Below are 24,515 nucleotides of genomic sequence, written 5' to 3'. Positions count from 1 at the left end.
TACTTTATATATTCATATGTTTAATATAATTGTTTATTTGTAAAAATGTTCATCTTGCAAAAATTGTTATTGTTTACAAAAAAAGATGATTATTTTGTACTAAAATTTTTTGGCTGAAGAGGACCGTTGCGCAAACGGTCGAAAGCTCCCTCGTTTTTATCCCCTTTTTTGTATATTTTTGTGTCATAAAATATACAATTTATCAATTATATTATTGTGGCTTTTTAATCATTATTTTCGATCACAATATAGTGATGCTCCACAGTTAGTCACCCTCTTTTATAATCTTTTAATTGTCCTGTCCCTGCTTCTGAACAGTTGACTCTGATCCTTTGTAAAACCTCTTAAATATTTAACACTGTTTTGACAATTCTACTAATTCTTCGATTGTGTTGGATTCCAGGTACATATTTTTTCCTTTATAATCTCCATCTGTCATTTATATGAGCTTTCTTTGTAAACTTACGTTTGTGTTTCTTCAGTCTGCTAAGTAAAGGACGACAGCCAGTCAAAAGGCCTCACGGTATTCCAGTGTTCCATTTCCTTTGTGAATTTTATCTTTATATATATATATATATATATATATATATATATATATATATATATATATATATATATATATATATATATATATATATATATATATATATATATATATGTAAGGATCATATAGAGTGACATACTGGCTGGGTGTTGTCTGGTTTATTGGTGGTTCCTTACTGGATGAATGTACAGTTGTTGTTGTTTTAGATTTCGCTGGCCTTGTGCCAGCACAGGACTCTTGCTCCTAGAGCAGCCCGTAATACTATGTTGATGATGAGTCTGTGAGATGGGTAGGTTGGATGAAAACTTTATTATGATGCATGAAAGTGATTTTGGTGGGGGTGATTTTTGAAATGAAAAGATTTAACAGGCAAGGTTGCAACCTCTTTGAACCCTAAGGTACCCATCAGATGAGGATAAAAGTATGATAGCAGTGTGTTGGCTAGTGGGAGAGGCCAACAGATGGAAAAAAGAAGAATTGAGTAGTAGGCACAGGTAGCTATTATAGTATGCTAGCTCGTGGTGATCTAGAGCCATATTCCTTGTCCGGTCCTAATTCTTGTGTCTGTGTGTTTTGTGTATTTGTTGGGTGTTGATTGTGGTGGATGGAAGGTGGTTTTGATAGGGGAGGGAGTGATTTCTAAAAGAGTCGGCAGCTAGAGATGAATGGCATGGCTTTTGATTTGTTGTCTAGGTCGGGTCTGTTGTGTCTGATTTAAGAATTTGGAAGGAGAGTGGGTGGTTAAAGGTATGGATTCTTTAGAGTTACCGTGGTGGTGGGTTGGAGCATAGGAAGCCTGCAAATTCATGGATGTTTGTCAATATGTGCTTTGTTATTTGGGTAGCTGTTCTTTCATTTCCTTCATAACTTGTTCTTAACTGTTCTGTTTCTGTACAGTCAAGGTAGTGTTCCAGGGGTTCTTCCGGGATTGTTTCACAGTACTTGCATGGTTGAGGGTTGTCTACTATTCTTTGCCATGTGCACAGGTATCCTAGCCTTCGCCGATGGATTATGACTACTAGGGCCCGTGACATGTCTGGTTATATTGTGTGGTTTTAGGTTTACGGTGTCCATGTACCATTTGGCGGTTTTTGAGCCACCGAAAACAGCTCTTCTGACTTTGCTTTCCTCCTGCAGTTGGCAGTGTGCTGCTGCCTGAATGTACAGAATCTTCCAAGTTGTTAGACAAACAGATGGTGATTGTGAGAAACATAATAAACGTACAGTGATAAAACATATATAAATGGAAAGGCCAGGAAATTCCACATATGGCCAATTGCATGAGATTCGAGACTGATTAATGAATACAATGCAGTAGCATAATATATGTGAAATGGCAAGACGTTTGGCGTCTTCACATACAGAAACATACATACAGTTTGATACAGAAGACTGATCACTGGTGGAACATATGAGTACATGATTAGAATGCTTGCATGGCAATGCAAGTAGTGGTGATTGTACATAAATCGAGACAACAATGGTTAGGGAGAAACAGACGGAAATATTGTATGGTAGAGGTTGCGTTCCTTGAGAGAGAGAAAACGGGATGCTCTTGTTTTTGTCTTGGTCCCTCCCCTGGATGAGACACACACACGTGTACTCGAAAGAGACCGCGATCGGTGCGATACGGTCTCTTACATATACACATATGTTCGAGATAACTTATTTTCGAGGAATCTTCAGGAGACATAATGACCCAAAACCGTTTATTCTCTAACATTTCTCAAAATGAGGCTACTGTAGATCGATACTGAACGCTGGTTATTATAAGTGTTTGATGGTATCACGCTCACTTGAGTATACAGTATATCTCTATAGAATGTCGTCTTAAGGGGCATTTACACGGTCAGACGGTTTGCCCAATACGTGTTTGAAGTGCAATTGAATGTGTGAATTGGGTATTTGGTTGACAAACGGTTTTAAAGAAGTCCAGCTCGGTCTGATTTTTGTGGGCGGGGCTTTAAATTATCCACAACTACTCTACTTGTATGAACGAGCGGCAAACATCAAACCTCAGATCTTGACTTTGAATCGCCATCTATATTTCCTGTCTCAGATATAAGTACCGAGGATAATAATAAAGTAAACAGGAATGAGAGGGAAGTTTTATTGGAATTTATCCTTAAATACAAAGAGCATACAGCTTTATGAAAAGGTAAATCTAAAGAATATGCCAATCGTTATCCAGAAACAAGGGATCGTCTGCTCTTCAGGAAATAAGGGAATATGAACCTTGTTGCTTGAAGGCGACTTCACGAAGAAAATGAGCTGCCGCTGGACTGCTTTCAGGAGAGAATATAAGAAACTTGAAAACCCAAAGAATTTTGTGAAATGGGCTGGCGACATCTATACTCCCCTGGTGTTTTGATAAGATGATGTTTGTTATGGATCAAGACTTAGCACTAGAGAACTCTTCCAATCTGGACTGGACAATACAACTGTTGCTGAAAAACACGAAGTGGCACTCAACATTTCATAAGGGGACAAGGCCTTTCTCATGTTTGTGTCTTTGTAATAATAAAAGGAGTGACAAGCCTCAGCAGATCTAAATGTGCTGCCTCGTCCGTTCTCATATAATTACGCCATTCCTCTGGCTCTAATTTCAAACCAACAAACAAGTTTTCACAAGAAATTTGGTCTCTTTTTTTTATACCCAAACTTTTGTCCACTTAATTTGTTTCCTTAGTGCCACCGCTGAATCAATAACTATAACATTTCTTGACCCAGAGTCATATTTGCTTCTCAACTGATCGACTCGCACTGCAGTTGGATGTAAATTTGGTTTGACAGTGTGACACCTCTTCAAACCTATTGACAAACAACTTGGGCAACGGAGTTGAACGGGGTAGGACAAACCGTCTGACCATGTAGAAGCTTAAGCCAGCCTTATGCTGGCACGAGCTCTTTCCCTAGGGTAGTCCGTACTATTGACTGCATGAGACTCAATGAGAGAAAGACTGTCGAGTCGACAGTCTTCATTCTCTCTTCCTTGAAATTGTACGAGCCTATTGTAACAGGTGGGTGACTGCTTTGCACACGTTTTTCAGTGTAGTGTGTCTCAAGGGGATTTTTTTAATTTCTTATAATGCCTTCTGTAAAGTTCCGAGTATTGATTATCTTCGTGCGACAACAAAATCCCTCAGTTATTTGCTGCTCTTTTGAGAGGAACAAGATGGCAGACCCACGGGGTCACGTTCATCTATGAGGAGTGTGGCTTATCTATTTGAATATCCCTGCTGTGGGGGGCTTCATCCGTGGTTACGCCGTCACGGTGACGACGCCATTTGAGTTGAAGTCCGCATCCCGTTTAACCGTTGTACGATCTGTAGGTAAATTAATTATTGAGTTTCCAGTTTTATACTTGTTGAAATCGATAGGATTCAGCTTTATGAGGGGATAGTGTGCCTGACGGTAGACCTTATACCATTTAATATGATCACAGAACACTTCATTGATGAATTTGAATCTGCCGGAGCCGGCTCAAGATGGCAGACCAGCACATCGTTTTCCGTTGTCCACATCCTATTGAAATTACCAAATTGACAAAACTATAACTCCACATCATGAATGTATTTGTTTTTATCGTGCAGTACCAGTTTAGGGAATATCTTCCTGCCGGAGAGGGTGGGAGGGAGTTGTTTGTGCTGGTATTCTCGAGGGAGAAATAAGCTAGTATCCCAGGGTAACGTTTCCTCTTTTTGAATCAAAATTCCTTTCCGCAGGCTCTCCAAAATGGGCCGTGTCATGTACCAGTGAGTCCGTTTTGTTTTAGATGCCTGTCGGTCATGTTGGGGCTCTGTGGTCCTGGGTAGGGTGTGCAGGAATTTTTTAACGGAACTCGAGTCGAAAGCAGGCCTAGCCTATAAGTTTGAGAATCTCACTTTGATGATGGTTTTTGTGGGTAAAAATGAAAAGTTAGGCTAATGAAACGTATGGATGGTGATTCAAGTTCCAAAGAGTTGCATTGTTCCCACGGTAATTCTAAGCCGGCTGACCGCGGTGAGCTAGACTGTGTCAATTGGTGTTTTTCTATGTTATTTTACTTGCTTTACAAGAATTTAAAGTAATATTTTGTCGGCCGGCTGTAACTAAGCTGTCATTGACTTATGAAGACTACGCGACTTGAATTACCTAACGCAGGGTAGGTCTAAGCCGGCATTCCGCGGCAAGCCCCCCACCCCTCCATGGCTAATACGGCAAAATTGTAACCTGTAAACACCCATAAAAATGCCAACATAACGTACCCTAGAGGTGTTTACTGGTTACAATTTTGCCCTATTAGCTATGGAGGTGGGGGGGCGGGCTTGCCGCGGAATGCCGGCTTAGACCTACCGTGCGTTAGGTAATTCAAGTTGTGTAGTCTTCAAAGGTCTATCACAGTTTAGTTACAACTGGCCGACAAAATATTACTTTAAATTCTTGTAAAGCAAGTAAAATAACATAGAAAAACGCTAATTGCCACAGTCTAGCTCGCCGCGGACAGCCGGCTTAGAATTACCGTTCCCACTGGTAAACAAACCATCTTCTGTTGGCGTATTCTAGGTAAGACTATATAGTAGTATCCTAATCCTGAGGGTGAAATGGAGTTGATCATTGAAACTTGGTAACAAGTAGTTAACTGATGAGATTAGGCTGTTGGGGTTGATTGGGGAACACTCCTGATATTACCAAGCTTTTTTCCTTGGCTATCTTTGATTGATTTTGTCTTGCTACGCTTATACAGAGGACAAAATTGGAACTTGTAGTTTTGTTTACATGGAAAATATTGCCTTTAACCCTTGAGGGATGGCATAATTTATCAATGTGCATCACCCCAGACCAGGGAAACTTTTAGGTCGGCAAAATAAAAAAAACAATCTCATCAATGGAAAGAGAATGACACGTACATTCACACTGTATAAATAAAAAAGTTCTAAAAAATTTTCATACCTTCCACGAGAAGTTGAAAATGACTTAACAACCCCTTGTGGGGCCGCATATACAAGACAATCTTAAATTACCAACTTATGTTTTTTCTAATAAATAAAGTTATTTGTTGTAAAATTATTATTACTGCTCACACAATATCAAAACAGATAAGAAATAAAAGCAGTAACAAATTTTTGGCATATTTGTTGTAAAATATTCACGTAAGTTTACGAGAAGGAAGATTCAGTAAAAAATCAGCAACCCCTTTGTATATTTGCAAGCAAATTTACAAAAAAACTCGTGAGAGAGAGATAAAAGTTGCCAGTAGTGAATTTGTAGCATATAGAAATATTGGCACCTTTGTTTCGAATCATTATTACCATAACAGTGGTGCCTTAAGGGTTAATGTGGGTGTGAAGAATGTTCATTTGTAGCAAACCTTTATGCCTTCCAATTGGGTTGTTCCCCATGGTAAATTTATTCTTTAAAAAAAAGTCACGCTTGAGATTTCCAATACAATTGTTCCTTGAGAAATACAGACTAGTCTTTTTTTTTTTTTTTTTTTTTTTTTTCCAACCTGGCAACATGGTAAGCCAAGGGTACATGGTGGGAGAATAATTGGCATTATTTTATAAGTTGCCAATACACCTAATAAGATTATAACCTACATTTTTTAAAAGGGCTCTTCATTCTCATTATTTTGAACCCCATAAACACAAGCTGCAAATGATAAATATCTTAGATAATGTATTTTATTAAAAAGCCTCAATTTTACACCTCTAAATGGTTCACACTACTACTTTCCCTTTCCATTGGCCATTAGCTCAAAATATCATGCACATTTGCTTAAGAGTGAATGGAAAGCATTAATTTGAATACCAGAAACACTACTCTGAAATTAATATTGACATATAAAATGAATTAAATTAAAATAACCCCTTGTTTATCTTTGAAAATTTACTTGGTGACAGTTGACTTCCGGAGCTCCCTTTCGTGAGTATGTGCTTGTCGGTTGATGACGTAACTGCTGAAGCTCCGCCTACGCATGTGCATTGTCCAATGAGTTCAATTGTTTCCATTCAGCGCATTTTTTAAAGTACGCCCATACGTCCGAATTTCTCCAACAATTTTGAATTGCTTCCGGTGTCTGCCGGTAGGAGTAATCACATGACTTTTGCAACCAGTTATATTGCGTTTTCCAAAAAAAAACGTTACCAGACTTACATCTGCTTCTATTTGAATTTTAATATGAGCGTCATTTAGTACAATGGACGTTGTTCAAGTAACGTGCAGGATGTCCACTTGATCCTTGGAGATTTATAAAGAACTTTCACACTGAAAATGAGAACTTTTTGGAGTATCTGAAAAGCCATGGAGTTCTCCCAACAGGTGTTGTTTGCCCTAATTGCGACGAATCCTGTAAATACCTTAGTGACAGACATCAATTTTACTGCAGCCAATACCGGAAGATTTTACCAGACTCCGATGCGGAACCTTCATATTTATCCAACAGCAATTGAGGTAAGATTGCTTACTAACACACATTATATATATAATTTATGTGCATTACAGGGGATTTGTGAAATGAGCAACTCGCTTATGAACATTTGATCCCCGAAGGCTAGTACTAAACACGGCGAAACACATTTGACCCCCAGGGGCTAGTACTAACCACGGTGAAGCACATTTGACCCCCCAGGGGCTAGTACTAAACACCGCAAAACACGTTTGGCCCCCCTGAACAATTGAAAAAACATGAAGCCCAAGCCATTCGATTGTTGGTTTTTTCTTGTGAACAATGAATCTCCTAAGGGTGGGGTCCAGGGTGCTTGGCCCCAGCTAAAAGAATGGCACAACAGTGACCAATTTTCATAACTCGGTTAGGTTAGTTTTTGCGCTTAATTGTTAATAGTTATTCGTTTAAAAATGAAGCCAGAGCCATTCAGAAACCAGGCGTTCGAACATGTGGGTTGTGTTGTTACGCCTACCGTAAACATCTTCCAGTTGACAGTGCCGTACTGCATATGTGAGCGTGTATTTAAGTAACTATGCATTGTGATAGCGGAACTTTTTTTTTTTTTTTTTTTTTTTTTTTCCTCCTGAATTTTGATGCTGATGTGTTTCGAAAACCCATATTTTTGGAATTGGGGGTAATGGCTTAGTTCCCCGACTCCAAAACGGAAAGTTATGTTAATGCCTTGTACTGGAACTGTAGGCAGGTTATAACAGAATTGTTTTTCTGGCATATTTTCTCGCGTTTTTTATGAATTTGATGTAGATTTTTGTTGGAAATACAGTTCTGGGATTAGAGTATTGGTACCGTAACTCCACAATTATTGATTTCTGAGTAAAATCGTCATCAAATTCATGCAAAACTCATGAAAATATGCTATAAAAACCATTCTGTTAGCCAATGGGGAATATTTGCAACTTACAAAATTTTACCGGCTAGGCTACCATATATGCATAGACAAGTACAGAATACCCTATTGTAGGCTAGGCTAAATTCGAGATATGTTTTTTTCCAACAAACGATGAGGTTTTTGGAACCTAACCCCACTGTAAGTAGGGCAATACCTGTACTTTAAATATTCATAACTTCATCAGACCAACCAAAATATTCATAACTTCGTCAGACCAACCAATACACTGGTAACGACGGTCGTTGAAAGAACAGGAGGGGGAATCCCAAACACCCACAGGTGCTTGACCCTGTGACAAAACAACTGCTCAGTGGACAGCAAAAGATAACTTTATCTATGAGGATAAGTAAGGGGTCGACCATACTTGTCCTTCCATAGACGAGTACAATCAACTGCAGGTGACCTCCACCTCCCTTTGAAAAGGACTTCTTGCAAGAGGCCTTAAACTCTTTTTCTACTGCTCATCCCATACATGTGAAGGGGAGTCAAGACAGAGGAGAGCTCAACATCAAAGGGAAGGTGATGGAAGGAAAGGGAGTCCCTTCCTTGCTCAGGTCTAGTTTCCTCCCTGAAGAGGTTGCAGTAGTCCTGAAACTCCTTGTGGCTACAGCAGCTTTAGTCACCAGCAGAAGTGTTGGGACAACAGCAGACATAGCAGGCAACATTATATGGGTTGCAGCAGCAGACTTTTAAAGGCAACAGAATAAGAACATGTATGATAACTACTGTACATCCCTTGATATTCACCTCTCCTCAGATGGGGTAATGATGGTAGGAACTGGAAGGACTTCAGTAGACAAGGGAAACAGGTAGGCTAACACTTGATACTGCTTCAAACCTATTGCCTCTTAACAGCGTTACTACCTCAACACTGCTGAAATTGTAAGGAAGACTAATATATAAAACAACGTGGAACTCTTAATGATAAAAAAACAACAGGGTAAGAAAATCATCCTTCAAACATCTGAACTGCAGACAAAAACACAATCCAGGCAAAAACAAAATTCAAGGTAGCAATCAGAAAAGAACACAATACAAGTTGTATTTCAACAGAGATCTTTCACATTGACCCCTGATCCCTTTATCTCCCGAGAGCAACCAGATTCGCTGAACAGCAGCACCAATATGCAGTAAATGTGCCTCGCTGTCAAACTTCTCAGTTCCAGAGGTCCTTTATTCCTCAAACCATTGGACTTTGGAAAAGCCAACCAGAAGATGATGTTCAATTAGAACTTCAGAAGTTCAAGTTGAAAATGTACTGCATTACTACCTTCACATTATTGTTCTTGGATTTTGATACTTTTTTTCTATATATCTATAATCTATTTTTTCTTTTTGAATAAGTGGTATCTCTTTGTGTATTTCCCTTTACTTCCTCTTACTTTATCCTAATGAACACCATCTTCTTTGGAAGCCCATGTGGGCTTGTTCCATATGAACAGGTTTCATCTACTGAATAATGATAAATATGTCCTCGTTTGGCAATAACCAAAGAAATGGTGTCTAGTGTTGCTCATGGGGGATTATTACAATTTTATTTCGTGTACAGTATTGGCAACTTATAAAATAATACCGCTTAGCCTGCACCATACAGTACTGTGCAGTATATTCTATACAGTACTTGTCAAAGTAATAAACCATAGGTGTTCACTGGAGTAGATACTGTTGGGAGATGTCTTTATCAGCTGATGTAGAAGTTTCATCTGCCCAGCTAGAATTGAATGGTATAGATGGCCTGTTAGCAGTGGAACCTGTTTGCGTAGCTTGTCAGGCACCTCAGAGAAATAGCTTAGTTGACAGATAAGCAGAATGAACATCCATAGCAACAAAAAACAGTTCATGTTTCTCAGTAGAGTGTGTCAGGTGTAAAATCAGAGACCTCCAAGTCTTACTGCTTGCTTTGGACATCTATGGTAGCAGGTGAACAATCTGATCTGTAGGCCTGCAAATTCTGTGGTTTCTAGTGAGTCTGCCAAACTACTGTTACATCCTTTGACCAGACAGGAAGTACCAACTCCTGGATGGCACAGAATCCTATCCCTTACAAGTGGCTCCATTGGTCTGTTGCTTGATTCGCAACCTAGGGGTAGAATGGATGGGATTGGAAGGGGCTTTTTCATATAAGTAACTTTCAAGTAATTACATAGGTATAGTTCTAACTCGCTTGGCAGCCTTTATTTTAAAAATCGATGTTGCCTAAATTTGAGGAGTTAGTTCTATCTCCTATTTTGTCAGAGGAGGAAGAGGCGGACCATGATCTGGCGCCTTCCTCGGCTTATTTTAGTCTCCTGTGGTTCCTGTTATTGAACTTCCCAGACTTCTTTAGCTGCCTCTACGTTTTTGATGAGGTAGCAAGCTTCTCACTCTTGCCTCCCTGAGCTTGTCCTCTCCTCTTCTTCGAAGAGAGTGTTGAAAGAGGTCGATGAGTGGTTGACTTCAAAGAGGGTCTCTGGCAAGGCTACTTTAGCTTTCCCCCCGACAAAGCTTCTTAAGAGGAAGTACAGGTTTTATGCCACTGGGGAAGCTCCCTCCTTCAGAGTTTCTGCCTCCTCCCAAGGGGAACTTCTCCGGCTTGGTAGACATATTGCGTCGTACTGCTTTTGCATCGGTGAAAGTCTTCTCTCCCAAACTAGATCATCTAGTGTGAAATGTCTTCAAGGTTATGGAGACTGCCCAGCCCTCGCAGAGGACTTTGCTTCGGATGGGCTTAATGTTCTGTCTTGTGCAGACAAGGCAGTGAGGGACGGTTCAGCAGAATTTGCATCATTATATGCGATGGGCTCGAAGAAGCGAGAGCTGTGGTTCTCTTTTGCTACTAAAGGAGTGACCACAATCCAGAAGTCAGTGCTATGCTTGCTCCGCTTGGCAAGTCTTACCTCCTTCCCCAGGACACCATGAAAGAAGCTCTTTCTGCCCAGCAAAAAAAATCTACTCATGAACTTCTGGCCCAATCGTCGAAGTGTCCCAAGTTAGCTCCTGCAGTCGTTTTCCCAGACTTTCACCTCTGCAGCCTCAGCCCTTTCATGGAGGAAGACAGCTTACTCGGCAGGGTCCGAAAAGTTTTTGGCCCTTGCTCAAGAGATGGATTCTCTTCTCCGCAAAGGAGTGGTGGAGGATGTTGTAGACCAGTCTCTGGAAGGGTTCTACAACAGGCTAACCTTGGGGACTGGAGAGCCGTTTTGGATGTCAGCTCTCTGAACTTGTTTGTGGCGAAAACCAAGTTCCACATGGAGACTAACCGGTCTGTCATGTCCTCTCTCCATCAGGATAACTGGATGGTCACCTTGGACATGCATGATGCATATTTTCATGTCTCCATCCACTCGGACTTGAGAAAGTTCCTGAGGTTCGTCTTTCGGGGCTGGGTTCTCCAGTTTTGGCCTCTGTGCTTTGGCCTGGCCACAGCCCAACAGGTTTTTACCCGAATTGTAGCTCCCTTCGGCAGGTCACTTCATCTTCTCGGGATCAACATGTCCTTATGCTTGAATGATTGGCTTCTCTGCTCTCCTTCAGAGGAGCAGTGCACGATCAACTTGCAAAGGACCCTTCGCCTGAAATTCTTAATTTGGGGATGATTCTGAATTCTTGAGTTTTTTGAGTTTTTCTCTCCCCCAAGAGGGTTGAGTCATGTCCCCGGGCAGTGCAGGAGTTTCTGTCTCTCAACCTGTTCTGCTCTCCGGTGGATGAGCCTTCTTGAAACTCTGGCCTCGGTGGAATCTTTTGTGATGTTGGGCAGACTTCACATGGGTCTCCTGCAATTCTCCCTGAAGGCAAATTGGTGCAGGAATACGCAATCAGACTCTGTAGTCTTCCCAGTCACGTCGGAGATCAAGGAGGATCTCCAAAGGTGGTTATCTGAGGCGAAACTTCAAGAAGGACTCTCTCTTTCCTCTGAACCCCAGCCTAGAATTCTCCAATGCCCCAGACGTAGGGTGGGAAGCCTTGTTAGGGAGTCAGGAGGTGCCAGGGACGTGGACCGCAGTTCAGAAAACGCTGCATATAAATGTCATGGAGTTAAAAGCCATTCATCTGGGCCTTCAAGCTTTTTCTCCACTCGTATCAGGGAAGGTAGTTACTGTACGATTTAGTCAGACAGCACCACAGCTCTGTCCTACGTTCGCAAGCAGGGGGCCACCCACTCTTTCACTCTCTGCGAGGCAGCCAAAGACCTATGGGCGGAGCATAATCAAGTCAGCTGCTCCCTCGTGTCGTGAAGGGAAAAATGAATGTTTTGGCTGACCAGTTAAGCTGCGGTCACCAGGTTCTCCCTACAGAGTGAACCTTGAAATCCAGAGTCTGCAACAATCTGTGGAGGCTTTGGGTCAAGCCCTCCATAGATATCTTTGCTACATCGAAGAACAACAGACTTCCACCCTTTTGCTCGCCAGTTCTGGACTCTCTCGCTTAGACGGCAGACGCATTGGTGTTAGACTGGACAGACCTCAAAGTCTACACGTTTCTCCCCTTCGGGTTGATTCGGGAGGTGTTGAACAAGTTCAGATCTCATTGAAACATCATGATGACACTCATCGCTCCATTCTGGCTGAGGAAGGAGTGGTTTCCAGATCTGCTGTAACTGCTCGTGGATTTTCCAAGGCTCCTTCCACAAGAACAGTAGCTGCTCAGACATTCACATTTTTGCAGGTACCATCAAGGATTGTCTGCTCTGGCCCTAACAGGGTTCAGACTATCAGGAGCCTCGTCAGAGCAAAAGGGTTTTCATGTAGGGCTGCAGAGGCTATTGCTAGATGTAGAAGAGCTGCTTCTAGCAGGCTCTACCAGTCCAAGTGAGCAGTGTTCAGGAGATGGTGTACACAGAATAACACCTGTTCTTCTGAAACGTCTGTGACCCAGATTGCAGACTTCTTGCTCTTTCTCACGACAGTTGGGAGACTGTCACCCTCTACAATTAAGGGATATAGGGCTATGCGTAGCTCATTGTTCAAGCACAGAGGCCTTAACCTCTCTACAAACCAGGATAGTAGTGATCTCATCAAGTCTTTTGAGACCTCTTAAGACAGAGAATTGCTCTTCAGTCTCTTGGAATTTGGATGTAGTTTTATAGTGGCTTGTGAGCTCTTTTGAACCTCTTCATTCTGCCTCTTTGAAGTCCCTCACTCAGAAGACTCTCTTTCTTGTAACTCGGGCGAGTAAGCAAACTCCAAGCAATTGATAAGGAGATGCAGTTTGCTCTCTCTCCCCTAGATTTCCTTGCCAAGAAGAAGGACGCATCTTATCCCTGGCCCCACTCGTCTATGATTATGAGCTTGGAGGACATTCTTGGGCCGGAAGAAGAAGAAAGACTTCTTTTCCCTGTGAGGGCCTTGTGGCTTTACATCTGCAGGATTCAGAAGATCAGAGTTTCCTCAAACCATCTCTGGTGTTCGGTGAGGAACCCCTCTTGCCTGCTTTCTAAGAACTCTCTCTCCTTTTTCTTAAGGAGCCTTATCGTAGAAGCGCATTCTCAGGTCCAAGAGGACGCCTTCCCCATCCTAAGGGTAAATGCTCACTAGGTCGAGCTGTCGCCACTTCTCTTGCGTTTCGTCATATGTCGTTGTCTTCTATTCTCCAATTGACTTTTTGGAGATCGAAGTCTGTGTTTGCTTCGCACTACTTGAAAGACATGGAAGCAGCTTTTGATAATTGTAGCATGTTAGGGCCTTTATCTGTTGCTGGCATGGTGTTGGGAGAGGAAGCATAGGGGCGATCTGTCCCTCTACTGTCTCCTCACCTTGGTTGTTTTAGGTGTTGACTTGTTGGGAAGTCTGGGGGTACAAGTGTACTTGGAGTACCCACCAGATTTATACTTGGAGTACCCACCAGATTTATATGGTTGGGGTGTTGGTGGCCTGGTTTTTATTGTGGTGTAGGTCACACTTGTTTTTATTCTGGTCATGCCCAGGGCAAGGGCACCTCTTTTTGTCTTTGTCAGCCATTGGTGTACCTCCACAGCTGCAAAGTACCCACTGAAGCAGGGGCGACTCTGGCCAATACGCCACTCCCTCTACATGTTAAGATGAGCGCTGACCAGAGGCCGTATTTACCTGCAGCAGCACTCTTACCAGGTAGTAAGGTACAACAAGCATTGTCTCAATGCTAGCAAACTTTCTAGTTCAAGGTCGTTACCTTCTTAATGTTTTGGATTAGTTTGTCCATCTAACCTTCCTCTTCAATGTGGAGTCAGCTATGTAATTATGGTTAGTCACTTGTAAAAAAATCACATTTTTATAATACAGTTTTATATCTATATACTTATCATTCAGTTACATAATCGTAGCCCTCCCTCCTTCTCCATCTGTCGTTTTTGGCTCGAACGAATTGCTATTTCCTGCTGAGTTGTACCTGTCAGCCCCGATTGCTTAATTGTCAGAGGAACTGGTGTCGTGTCCTGTGTGCGCAGGTTGTTCCTTCAAGGCCAAATTGGAAGCATACTAAATTTGAATCCCTATTTGCAAGCTTCAGCGAGTTCCTGACTGTGCTAGGAGAGCATCCAAAGCAAGAATTACATTTGTATATCCTAGAAAAAGTCAAATTATCTGGAAAAGCTTAATTTTACTAAGTAATTATCCCAGGGTATAACTCCATAGCAGTATACTGTACAGTATTTGAATTCTACTAATGACAGTGGGACTTATGTTTTTTTTTTTTTTCTTCTCCCTCCTAGATAATGAGTAGCCAAGGGAGTGGACAAGGGCGGGCCAGGGGTCGAGCCCGTGGAAGAGCCAGGGGCCAAACCCCTGTCGGTCAGGTTGGGGATCAAGGTGCAGCACTGCCTCCAACTGCTGTTCCCCATGCTAGACCAGCTGCTCAAGCTGCGCAGGTAAGTGTATAGAGGTTCTTGGTTCAATAAAGTAATAGTTCGATTTTATTTGCTTTCGCAAAAATCTGTCTCTTGTTGTTATTTCAGTCACTATCTTTGGTGTGCAGTCCTCTTATTGTCTTAGCAGGCTGTTTAATAGCATTTGCAAGGGAAACTGAATTATTAACAGTATTTTTGTAACTTCTCATGTTTCCATGCTGCTTAGAGAATAGATGGTGATGGGATAAAAAAGTAACTAATGTTTGTACATTACAATAGGTGACTACAGTGTGTTGTTCACTAAATCTTTTGCATAAGAAAAAAAATAACCCCACATACTCCCCCAGCAAGACCAAGAACAGTCAAGTATTTTTCTAGTTTTTCTTTTTCAGACATGATGGTACATCCAATATTATAACAAGACATGAATTTATCTCTTAGCTGAATAACAAACAAATGGGTCCCTTTCATATCTCATGATGAGCTTGATCGATATACAGGTTCACAGTCCCTTACCTGAAACTCTCGGGGCAAGCTGTGCTATGGATTTTGTAATTTTTGGATTTTGGAACTGAAGGTTGCTTCTATAACACAAGCACATTGTATTTCTAACAAAATTCTGTAAAACTAAAATATGCAACCTAAAAATGAACTGTAGTTTGTGTATAATGCATTTTTGGTAGATTACATGAGATATGCAGGTATCTTTATTGGTAGATAATACTAGGCTAGGCTTCCTATTCCAGCCATCAGTGCACCTTGTGTGGTACTGCAGGCATTACTTAAGGTTCTTTGCAGCGTTCCTTCAGTCCCTAGCTGCAACCCCTTTTGTTTCTTTTGCTATACCTCCTTTCATATTCTCTTTGTTCCATCTTACTTTTCACCCTCTTGTGACAGTTGATTCATGTCTACAGTATTTCCGTTTCAGCACTGAATGACCTCGTAGGTCCCAGTGCTTGGCCTTTGGCCTAAATTCAATATTCATTTCAATTCCTATGCCTTTGTCAGTTTTGGTAGATTTCACTGGTAAGGTGCATACAAGTTAGTTTTCAGCTAATTAGGCCTAGGAGCAAAAGTTCACTAGGTTAAGGGGTGCAATGACCGCTGAGTTTCGAGGATTTATCAAATTTTAGTTGACAGTTTTCAGCTGTTTTATGTCTAAATAAACATATGGTTGAGTGATAATGCTAACAAAAATTATTTTAATTGGCTTATTGACAATTTTATTTATCACTTGTATGACACTGTGAACCACAAATTATAAGAGAGTCTATGTGAATAATTCAGGCTAGGATCAAGTAAGGTGTACACAATTTTGGACTGTTTTATATGTAAATAAACATATCTAGAAATGTTATTGCTTAAAAAAAATGTTTAGATTGGTTCATGGACAATTTTGTTCATTGCTTTGTATGGCACAGTGAACGACAAATTGTAAAAAAAAACATGAAAAAGTTGAATAATCCTGGGTGGGATCAAGTTTGATTTATACACTGTTTTGGACTGTTTTATGTGTAAATAAACTTATCTTGAAACATTATTGCTAAAGAAAAATGTTTAGATTCTTCATTGGCCGGCAGAGACTCGAACGCAGGCCAGCAGGGCGTCAGCTGAGAACAGTACTGACCCGTCCAATGAGGAACTTATGAAGTTGGTAAAATGCAATTAGCTCTTGAATGTAAGGCTGTAAACAGAACTGGAATACAAATGGCTCAGGACTGCGCTATTCATATTGTGTAATACAGTACGATATGACAAAAGTACATGCTATATAATTGGATACGGTAAACAACAGTACATTATTCTTAATAAAGCTATCATTTGACTTTTTGACTTTGCTGCAAAGTGTTTTGGAATAGGCAAAAGTGATGTCCACAACTGGCAAAATTACACATTTACTGCTTTTAAATGCTGCAAAGTGTTTTGGAATAGGCAAAAGTGATGTCCACAACTGGCAAAATTACACATTTACTGCTTTTAAATGCTGCAAAGTGTTTTGGAATAGGCAAAAGTGATGTCCACAACTGGCAAAATTACACATTTACTGCTTTTAAAATAAATTAATCTGCATGTTTTAAATCCCAATTTAATTTACAAGTAAGATCATCTCCAAATTGTTTCTTCTAGAGGCTATCGACAATGAAGATGTTGGTAGTACGCAATCAACCTAGATTTTGAGAATGCAAATGGCGTACGATCACAATTTTTATATTCTGTAATACAGTAACAATATAAAAAAACAATATACTGTAACTGGATACAGCAAACAAAACTGTTTAAATCATCATTATTATAAAGTTGTCCTGTTTGACTTTTGCAAATGATTATTTTCTCCAAAAAGTAATTAAGATTTAGAGCTTTCCGGGTTTTAGAATCAGAAGGTAAGAGATCGTAAACCTATAGTACAGCAATTGAAAAGTATTTCACCATAAAAAATTTAAAAAACCAAGTATTTCACTATAAAAAATTCAAAAAACTGTGCCATAAATGTACTTACTGTTCTTATATTCAGTAGTATACACACTGTAATATTGTAAATTAGTTGCTATTCATAGGTATTTATTAAGAGTAATATTAAGAAACAAATTTTTGTTTGTGGCAAATTTTAATGAGCAAAACAATTTCCTTTCTTGGAAAGAGTGCACCTAAAATCTGATTGGCTGCTTTCTTGTAGATGTAAAAATTTAATGAAAGGAGCTAAGATTTGCCATGATTGTGTTGATTCATCATCTGCTCTGGTTTTCCTGAAGAATATAACAACCTAATCTAGCCTACCCAAAACATGCTTTGAACAATCATCGGTAAAATCAACTGTTGGATGATGCGAATGATGGAGGTGCCACAGTGGCATGGTTATCCCTGAAGCCCCTCGTTAAATGCTAGAGAAATGCTGGTAGAAGTCACTGAGTCATTGACAGGTATCTTCCGGAAGATAACAGTGTCAACTGAACAGCTTTCTTCTGTTCATTTGTTTTACATGGAATAACATACAATGTCTTACATAATAATTTATTCATATATTTTGAGACATGATTGAATACTAGCAGGAACTTTCAAGAGTTCATTCTGTTTCCACTGATGAGTGTGATTGCCATGCCTCAGGCTAGCATTGAAAAAGAAATTTCCACTCAAAAGAAAAACATAATTTATAAATGTTCTCATTTTATCCATATATTGTTTCAAACTCACTCTATCCTGGATAACTAGGGTCCCTGGGCCCCACAGTCAAGCCCAACTACATGTAGCATATAATGAATATACTGTCAGCTATGTACTCATAAAAATAAAATTTTTGCAAGAAATTTTGTCAATCTCAGGTGTTTAAAACAAGTGTTTGGAAGGGAAATGTTCATCATCTAGATTAATTAACAGCACTAGGGGTTAGATGTGTAGTGCTGGTGCTTCTTAACCAGAGAAGAAATTTGAATCTTCAATTTATATTTCAGTATTTACCACCTGGCCTAGCACCACCTCAAACTGCAAGTATTGGACGTGCAAGAGGAAGAGCAAAGAATCAGCCGCAGCCAGGCAAAGGTGTGACGGGGGAACACCAGGTATGAACATTTGATTTTTTATGGAGTGTTGGAGGGGGTGTTTTTTGATCAATAATTGCCCTTGGTGTGTTGAAAAATTAATACTACCTTTATTGTAGTGAAAGGTCAGTATGACCAGTTGAAGTTGGCCTCTCTCTTTTTGTGTTAAGTAATTGTGTCAAAAATAGGATGATAGAGATTTACATTCTATTAGCTTCATGAAAAATACATTCTCATTCTGATATATAATTTGTTACTATTTGCACTGATTATTGTGGTCTACAAGATGTATTGATTATAATAGATGCTGGCTAAGTGAATACAGGTAGTGCTCGAGTTACGATAATTCGTCTTACAATAATTCAAGTTTACGATGGCGTTAGCAATTAATACCGATACAACAGTACTTAGAAAATATTTTGAAATTTCGCACGGGCGCAGGCAACAGTGTACAATCAGGCAGCAAGAGAGGGAGCAACTTACAATAGACCAACTTCTTTTCCCCCATCGCTTTATTCCATCTAGTTAAAATAAGAGAATGATGAAAGTATTGTTAGTAACTTTATACTCTTGCAAAAATGTGTACAGCCATAAACAACCGAACGAGAAGCTGTTGTTTTGCTAATAACTGAATCAGATAACTGTTTTGCTTGTATTTCAACCATTGTACGGGTAAACAATTACTGTAGTTATGTTAAAAATAACGTTGGAAGTATGAAAGGACTGATATATTTTTACGTTATACCCTTATCCACTTTGGAGAAAAGATTGGCAAGGAAATATACTGCTACAGTAAATTTAAGCTGCAAGTTGTAGCTGAAGCTGAGAAAACAATGTTCAAGCTGCCAGTGACTATAAATTTTCGTGCATTGGCAACATGGATGAAACTCGACCGTAAATAAAATTGGAAAGTATTTTAATCAAAACTACTGGGCATGAAAGACATATTACTGCTGTTTTCATGCAGATAAAAGATAAATACGTAAAGCTCCTATTATGATGATGAAATCAAGAGAAAATAGCAAACAGGATCTTTTTTTTTTTTTTTTTTTTTTTTTACACAAAAACATGCCGCCAACGTCATCTAGTAATGAAAAAAAATAGCTAAATTAATTTCACAATGAGGCATATTTAAGTTATTTTTTTACTTGAAAACACCGTAAAAATAAAGCATCTAGAGATTCATTTACGCTAAGTAGAAGCAAGAAAAGTGCTCTGAACTGTTAATGCGGCAAAATAAACACCGCGTGATCGATTCCCAAACCAAAACATTTGATTGCTATGATTGCAGTTTATAATGCAAAACCAATATGAGAATATATATACAATTGGATACAGTGTAGTAAAGCATAACTTTTAAAAAGATCCGAGGAAAAGATGCACATTTGTTATTTTGATGTTTGTATAATACGGCGTTATGTGAAAATAGAGTACAGTATAATGTAGGCTAGTGTATATGATATACCAAAGTGTAGGCTAAGACTTGTTTGTTATTCAGTTTCTCTTTATACTGAATTATAAGTCAGTCTGCATTGAACCTGCAGAATTAGCTGACACTAATAATTACTAAACTATATGTATAGAGTATACTATGCAGTTTAGGCTAGGCTATCATATATGTATGGATGGTACTGATTACCCTAGTGTAGGGTAGGCCATATTCGAGATAAGATTTTTTCAACAAACAATGGGTTTTTTGGCACTTAACCCCATCATAAGTAGGGCAATTTCTGTATTTTTTATCTGCTAATATAATTTTTTTTTTATATAAGTGGCTTACCAAGCAATTGCATGGCTACTATCCTTCTGCACAGCAGTCTAATGAAATTCAAATTTTCGCGGTGCCGCTACCATCGCCAGTGTAGGTGACAGGGTCCTGCCCACTTTTGGGATGGACAGGTACAAATCAGCAGAGAGGATCAATTCGTTTTCTGCCGGCTCCCAATTAACATTGGTAGTCTTGTGCAGTTGCTGCTTCTTCTGTTTTGGATTTTGTCCTTAGGTTTGGTGAAGTATTCTCTTTCACTTTTTGTGGTGGCTTTTTATGTTCATCATCTTGTTAGTTAACGTTATTTCTCAAGATAGTTAATTATGTCTGACTCCAGCTCTTAAGCATTCGTTACTTAGTGAGGGGTGTAAGACCACTTACTAAAGTGGCTTATGATTTGCACACTAAATGTGTCAAGTGGAGGGGGCAAGAGTGTTGTAAAAGACTTACATGTCCAGAATGTCAGGATTGGGAAGATAGTAAATGGAAGACCTGGAAGTTCCATTTGAATAAATTAGATCGAGACAGGAAAAGAAAGATGGCCCTTAGAGCCGAAAGTAGAGCTAGTCAGGAGATTCCTTCTTTACCTAATGTAGTAGAAGATAGCTCTGTCTCTTCTCCTTTGATTCCTGCTGTCTCCCATTCTTAACCCTCCTACACCTTTACCCCAGACTCCTTTAACAGGTTCCTGTGCTTTGTATCCCAATGCTGTTGCCAGTCTCGAAGCAAAATTCAATAAACAGTTCGATTTTTTAGCTAATACTGTAATGGAAATTGGTTCTGCTTTCAGGTATTTTGTGTTGAAATCGGTGCAAAGTATCAATGTTGCGCCTAGTGACGGTGTTGGGAGTGTTGAGGAGGTGGCTGCCCGTCCCACTGGTGCTTCTAGACGAAGGTCACTGTCCCGCTCCCCTGCACCTGAGAAAAGACACACTGGAGGTCCAAGGGAGGCCAATGGGGTTTGCCCACAGTCAGTCGCCCCCTCCATTAACCCTGTTGCATGGTCCCAGGCTATGACAGAGTACCAGTGGAAAGGCATCTCTCAGTGCTTCTCGCTTTTCGTCGGATTCGGAAGACTCTTTGCCAGACGCAAGGTGTCAGTGGTGTAGATCTTCCTTCTCCCTGCCTTGAAAAGACAGTGCAGTCAGCTCACCTCCTGTCAAGAGATATAAGGATGCTAGTGTTAGTCTGCAGCCCTCCTGCAGTTTCACCGTTCCACCGACTACCGCTTCTTCTGCTCGTCTTCAATCTTCTTGGAATAGTCCAGAGCCTTTGTCGAGTCACAAGCGCCCTTGTTTGGTCTCTAAGTGACATGATTCTTTGAGTAAGCGCCCGTCCCCTCCTGTTAAGCGCTCTCTTGGCTTGGAGCGCCCATCTCCTTCGACTCGCTTGCCCCTCTCACTGCATCTTCAATCGTCCGCACCCGACTGCTCGATGTCAACTTTATGGGCGCTTGGTGCCAGCTTCCGGGTGCTCAGCGCCAACTGTGGATCAATTGTTGCCAACTTTTGGTTGTGTGGTGCCAACTTTGGCATGCTCACCGCCTCTTCCCTCTCCATCAGCTCAGGAAGATTCGGCCGTAGCCCGAATTAAGTGTCAGCTTGAACTCATGGGCTTTTTAAAGAAGAAAACAGTAGTTTCCAATAGCAAGGACGCCACCTTATCCCTGTCTCCTCTGATAAGGAAGAAACGGGGCAAGATACAGCTCCTTCGTCTACCCATTCGTTGTTACTAAGGTTTTTTCTGGCGAATTTTCCAGACTTCATTGAGCCTGCTTCTCCAGATTTCCCCAGCTTCATTAATAATTCTGTGATTTATAGTGACTCCAGAAGCACTATAGAAGCCATTCAAAGCTATAATAAAAAAAACTATTGTACAACAAATTAAGTTTTCACTCCATAAATTGTAATAATGGAAAAAATATTGAAATATGTTGAAGGAAATGAAGAGGCTGGTAAAGCAGCTAAAGAAACAGTCCACATGACAAGGGCAAATGTAAACATCCCTATTAGTGATTATATGGTATATAAAAGTAATCATTGTAAGTAAATGTCAAAATATATGGAATGGAGAACTGAAAATAGTAAAACATAAAGTCCAGTATGGAAAATGGAGTTCATCATATCACAGAGAGAGAGAGAGAGAGAGAAAGTAATTCTGACGAGTCTTTGAATAGGCCATACTCATTTGACACGTGGACACTTAATGAACAGTCCATGTGGCCCTCCTCCCAAATGCCCAGATTGCAAAGTGTTAATAGTCAAACATGTATTATGTGAATGTCCAAAATATAACCTACAGGGATTATCAAAAGTTAGAAATAGAACAATGAAGGAAGCTTAGTCAGAATCTCCTACATTTTCAGTAACACCAATTCTAATGATTTAATTGATAAAATATAAAAAGTAAATAATGGAAAAACAAAAACCCATAGGGGTCTAATGAATTTTAAAATTATAGTACTAAATTTTAAAATTTATTTTATTTTAAATTTTAATATAGTAAACCCCCTGTATTCGCGGGGATGCGTAAATCCCCCCCCCCCCCCTGCAAATACTTAGAACCCTTCTAAAAACACTTGGAATTGCCTGTTTTGATAGTTCAAACACACAAAAAATGCCAAAACTGCTTATACAGGTATTATCCTACTTACGATGGGCTTAGGTTCCGAAAAACCCATAGTTTGTTGGAAATGTCTTGAATATAGCCTAGCCCGCACTAGGGTATTCAGTACCATAAATACATATATGGTAGCCTAGCCTACACTATAAAGTACTGTATACTCTATACATACACAGTATAGTAATTATTAATAACAGCTAAATGAGCTAAATGTAGAGTGACTTATGGTAATTCAGTGCAGAGAAATTGAATAACAAACAAGAATTAGTATGGTATATCGTATACATATAACGGTAGCGTAGCCTACATTGTACTGTACTCTATATTCACATATTGTATTATACAAACATCAACATAACGAATATGCATCTTTTCCATGGATCTTTGAAAAACTTATGCCCAAACTCACTGTATCCAATAATATTGTATATATTCTTACATTGCTTTTGTATTATAAATTGTGATCATAGTGATCAATGCTTTGGTTTGGAAATCGTTTACGTGGTGTTTATTTCGCTGTGTTTAACTCTGTTCAGAGGGCTTTTGTTCCTTCTAGTTAGCGTAAATGAATCTCTAGATACTTTATTTGGGGCAAAGTTATTTTTTATTATACTGTATGAGGTGTTTTTAAGTCTAAATATAACTTAAATATGTGTCGTCGTGAAATTAATTTGGCTATTTTTTTCGTTAAGAGATGACTTTGGCCAATTGGGGCCGCGTTTGTTTTGTGTTAAAAAAAAAAAAATCAAGATTCTGTTCGCTATTTTCACTTGAATTCATCATAATACGAGCTTTATGTATTTATCGTTATCGGCGTAAAAGTAGCAGTAATGTATTCTTTCATGTCCAGTAGTTTTGGTTAAAATATTTTCTCTCCAATTTTAATTCCGGTCAAGTTTCATCCATGTTGCCGATGCACGATAATTTATAGTCATTAGCAGCTTGAACATTATTTTCTCAGCTTCAGCTACAACTTGGAGCTTAAATTTAGCAGTATATTTCCTTGCTGATCTTTTATCCGTACTGAATAAGGGTATAATGTAAAAATATCAGTCCTATTCTAATTAATGTCATTTGTACTATAACCTACAGTAATTGTGTATTACCATACGATGGTTGAAATGCAAGCAAAAGGGCTGTTGTTATCCGACTCAGTTATAAACAAAACAACAGTTTCTTGGTCGGTTGTTTATGGCTGTACGCATTTACGCAAGAGTATGACGTTACTAACAATACTTTTATAATTGTTTTTTTTTTTTTTTAACTAGAAGATGGGATAAAGAGTTAGAGGAAAAGAAGCTGGTCTGTTGTAATTTGGTCTCTCGCTGCCTGTACACTGTTGCCTGCGTGAAATTAAAAAGTAATTTATAAATATTGCTTACCCCATTGGAAAATTGAATTTTCTTAAGGTGAAATATCATAATTCGAGCACTACCGGAGTATTTTTAATAGTTTCATCACACGACATGCATTTCGTCATGAAAATGACATGAAAATACAGTAATTAGTGAATATTTCTCAGTGAAAAATACCGTGAATGGGTGGATTTTCAGCGAATAATGCGTATATATCTTCCATAGAGAAATCCATGAATTGTGAGACCGCAAACACGGGGAGTTTACTGTATACCTTTTTAGTGAGTGTATGTGGAAACATGAGTATACAGTAAATGTATGTATTGTGAGTGTGTTCCAGTATGAGAACTTATGCCTTTGTGCAGTTATTAATTTAATTTTCATTCATTCATTACTATATTGAATGACCTATTTGGTCCCAGTGCTGGGCTTCTAGCCTAGACCAGTCATTTCATCCAAATCCTTCAGGCCAGCCCCATAAGAGCTGATAGTCAGCTCAGTGGTCTGGTTAAACTACTTTAATAATAATAATAATATTCGGCATTTCATATGAGGAAACA

The 24,515-nt window shown here is 39.6% G+C and overlaps 1 protein-coding gene across 4 annotated transcripts in view; it reads left to right on the top strand.

Moving 5' to 3' along the window:
- The first annotated feature begins 3,231 nt into the window (after positions 1–3,231).
- The window catches only part of LOC136843249 (piwi-like protein Siwi), a 164,584-nt gene continuing 143,300 nt past the window's right edge, over positions 3,232–24,515 (top strand). Inside the window, exons 1-3 of one of the 4 annotated variants that reach the window (XM_067111364.1) lie at positions 3,232–3,564; positions 14,543–14,698; positions 18,124–18,231. In XM_067111364.1, the coding sequence (XP_066967465.1) occupies positions 14,546–14,698; positions 18,124–18,231 (261 nt within the window). In that variant the 5' untranslated portion in view covers positions 3,232–3,564; positions 14,543–14,545. Of the gene's footprint in view, positions 3,565–3,707; positions 3,877–4,974; positions 5,090–14,542; positions 14,699–18,123; positions 18,232–24,515 lie in introns of those variants that run through there. The other 3 variants (XM_067111362.1, XM_067111363.1, XM_067111365.1) reach the window with 3 other exon arrangements.

This window comes from Macrobrachium rosenbergii, chromosome 11 (genome assembly GCF_040412425.1).
Source record: "Macrobrachium rosenbergii isolate ZJJX-2024 chromosome 11, ASM4041242v1, whole genome shotgun sequence".
NCBI lineage: Eukaryota > Metazoa > Arthropoda > Malacostraca > Decapoda > Palaemonidae > Macrobrachium > Macrobrachium rosenbergii.
Note: the sequence above shows the minus strand (reverse complement) of the source record. Positions and strands in the feature narration are given on the sequence as shown.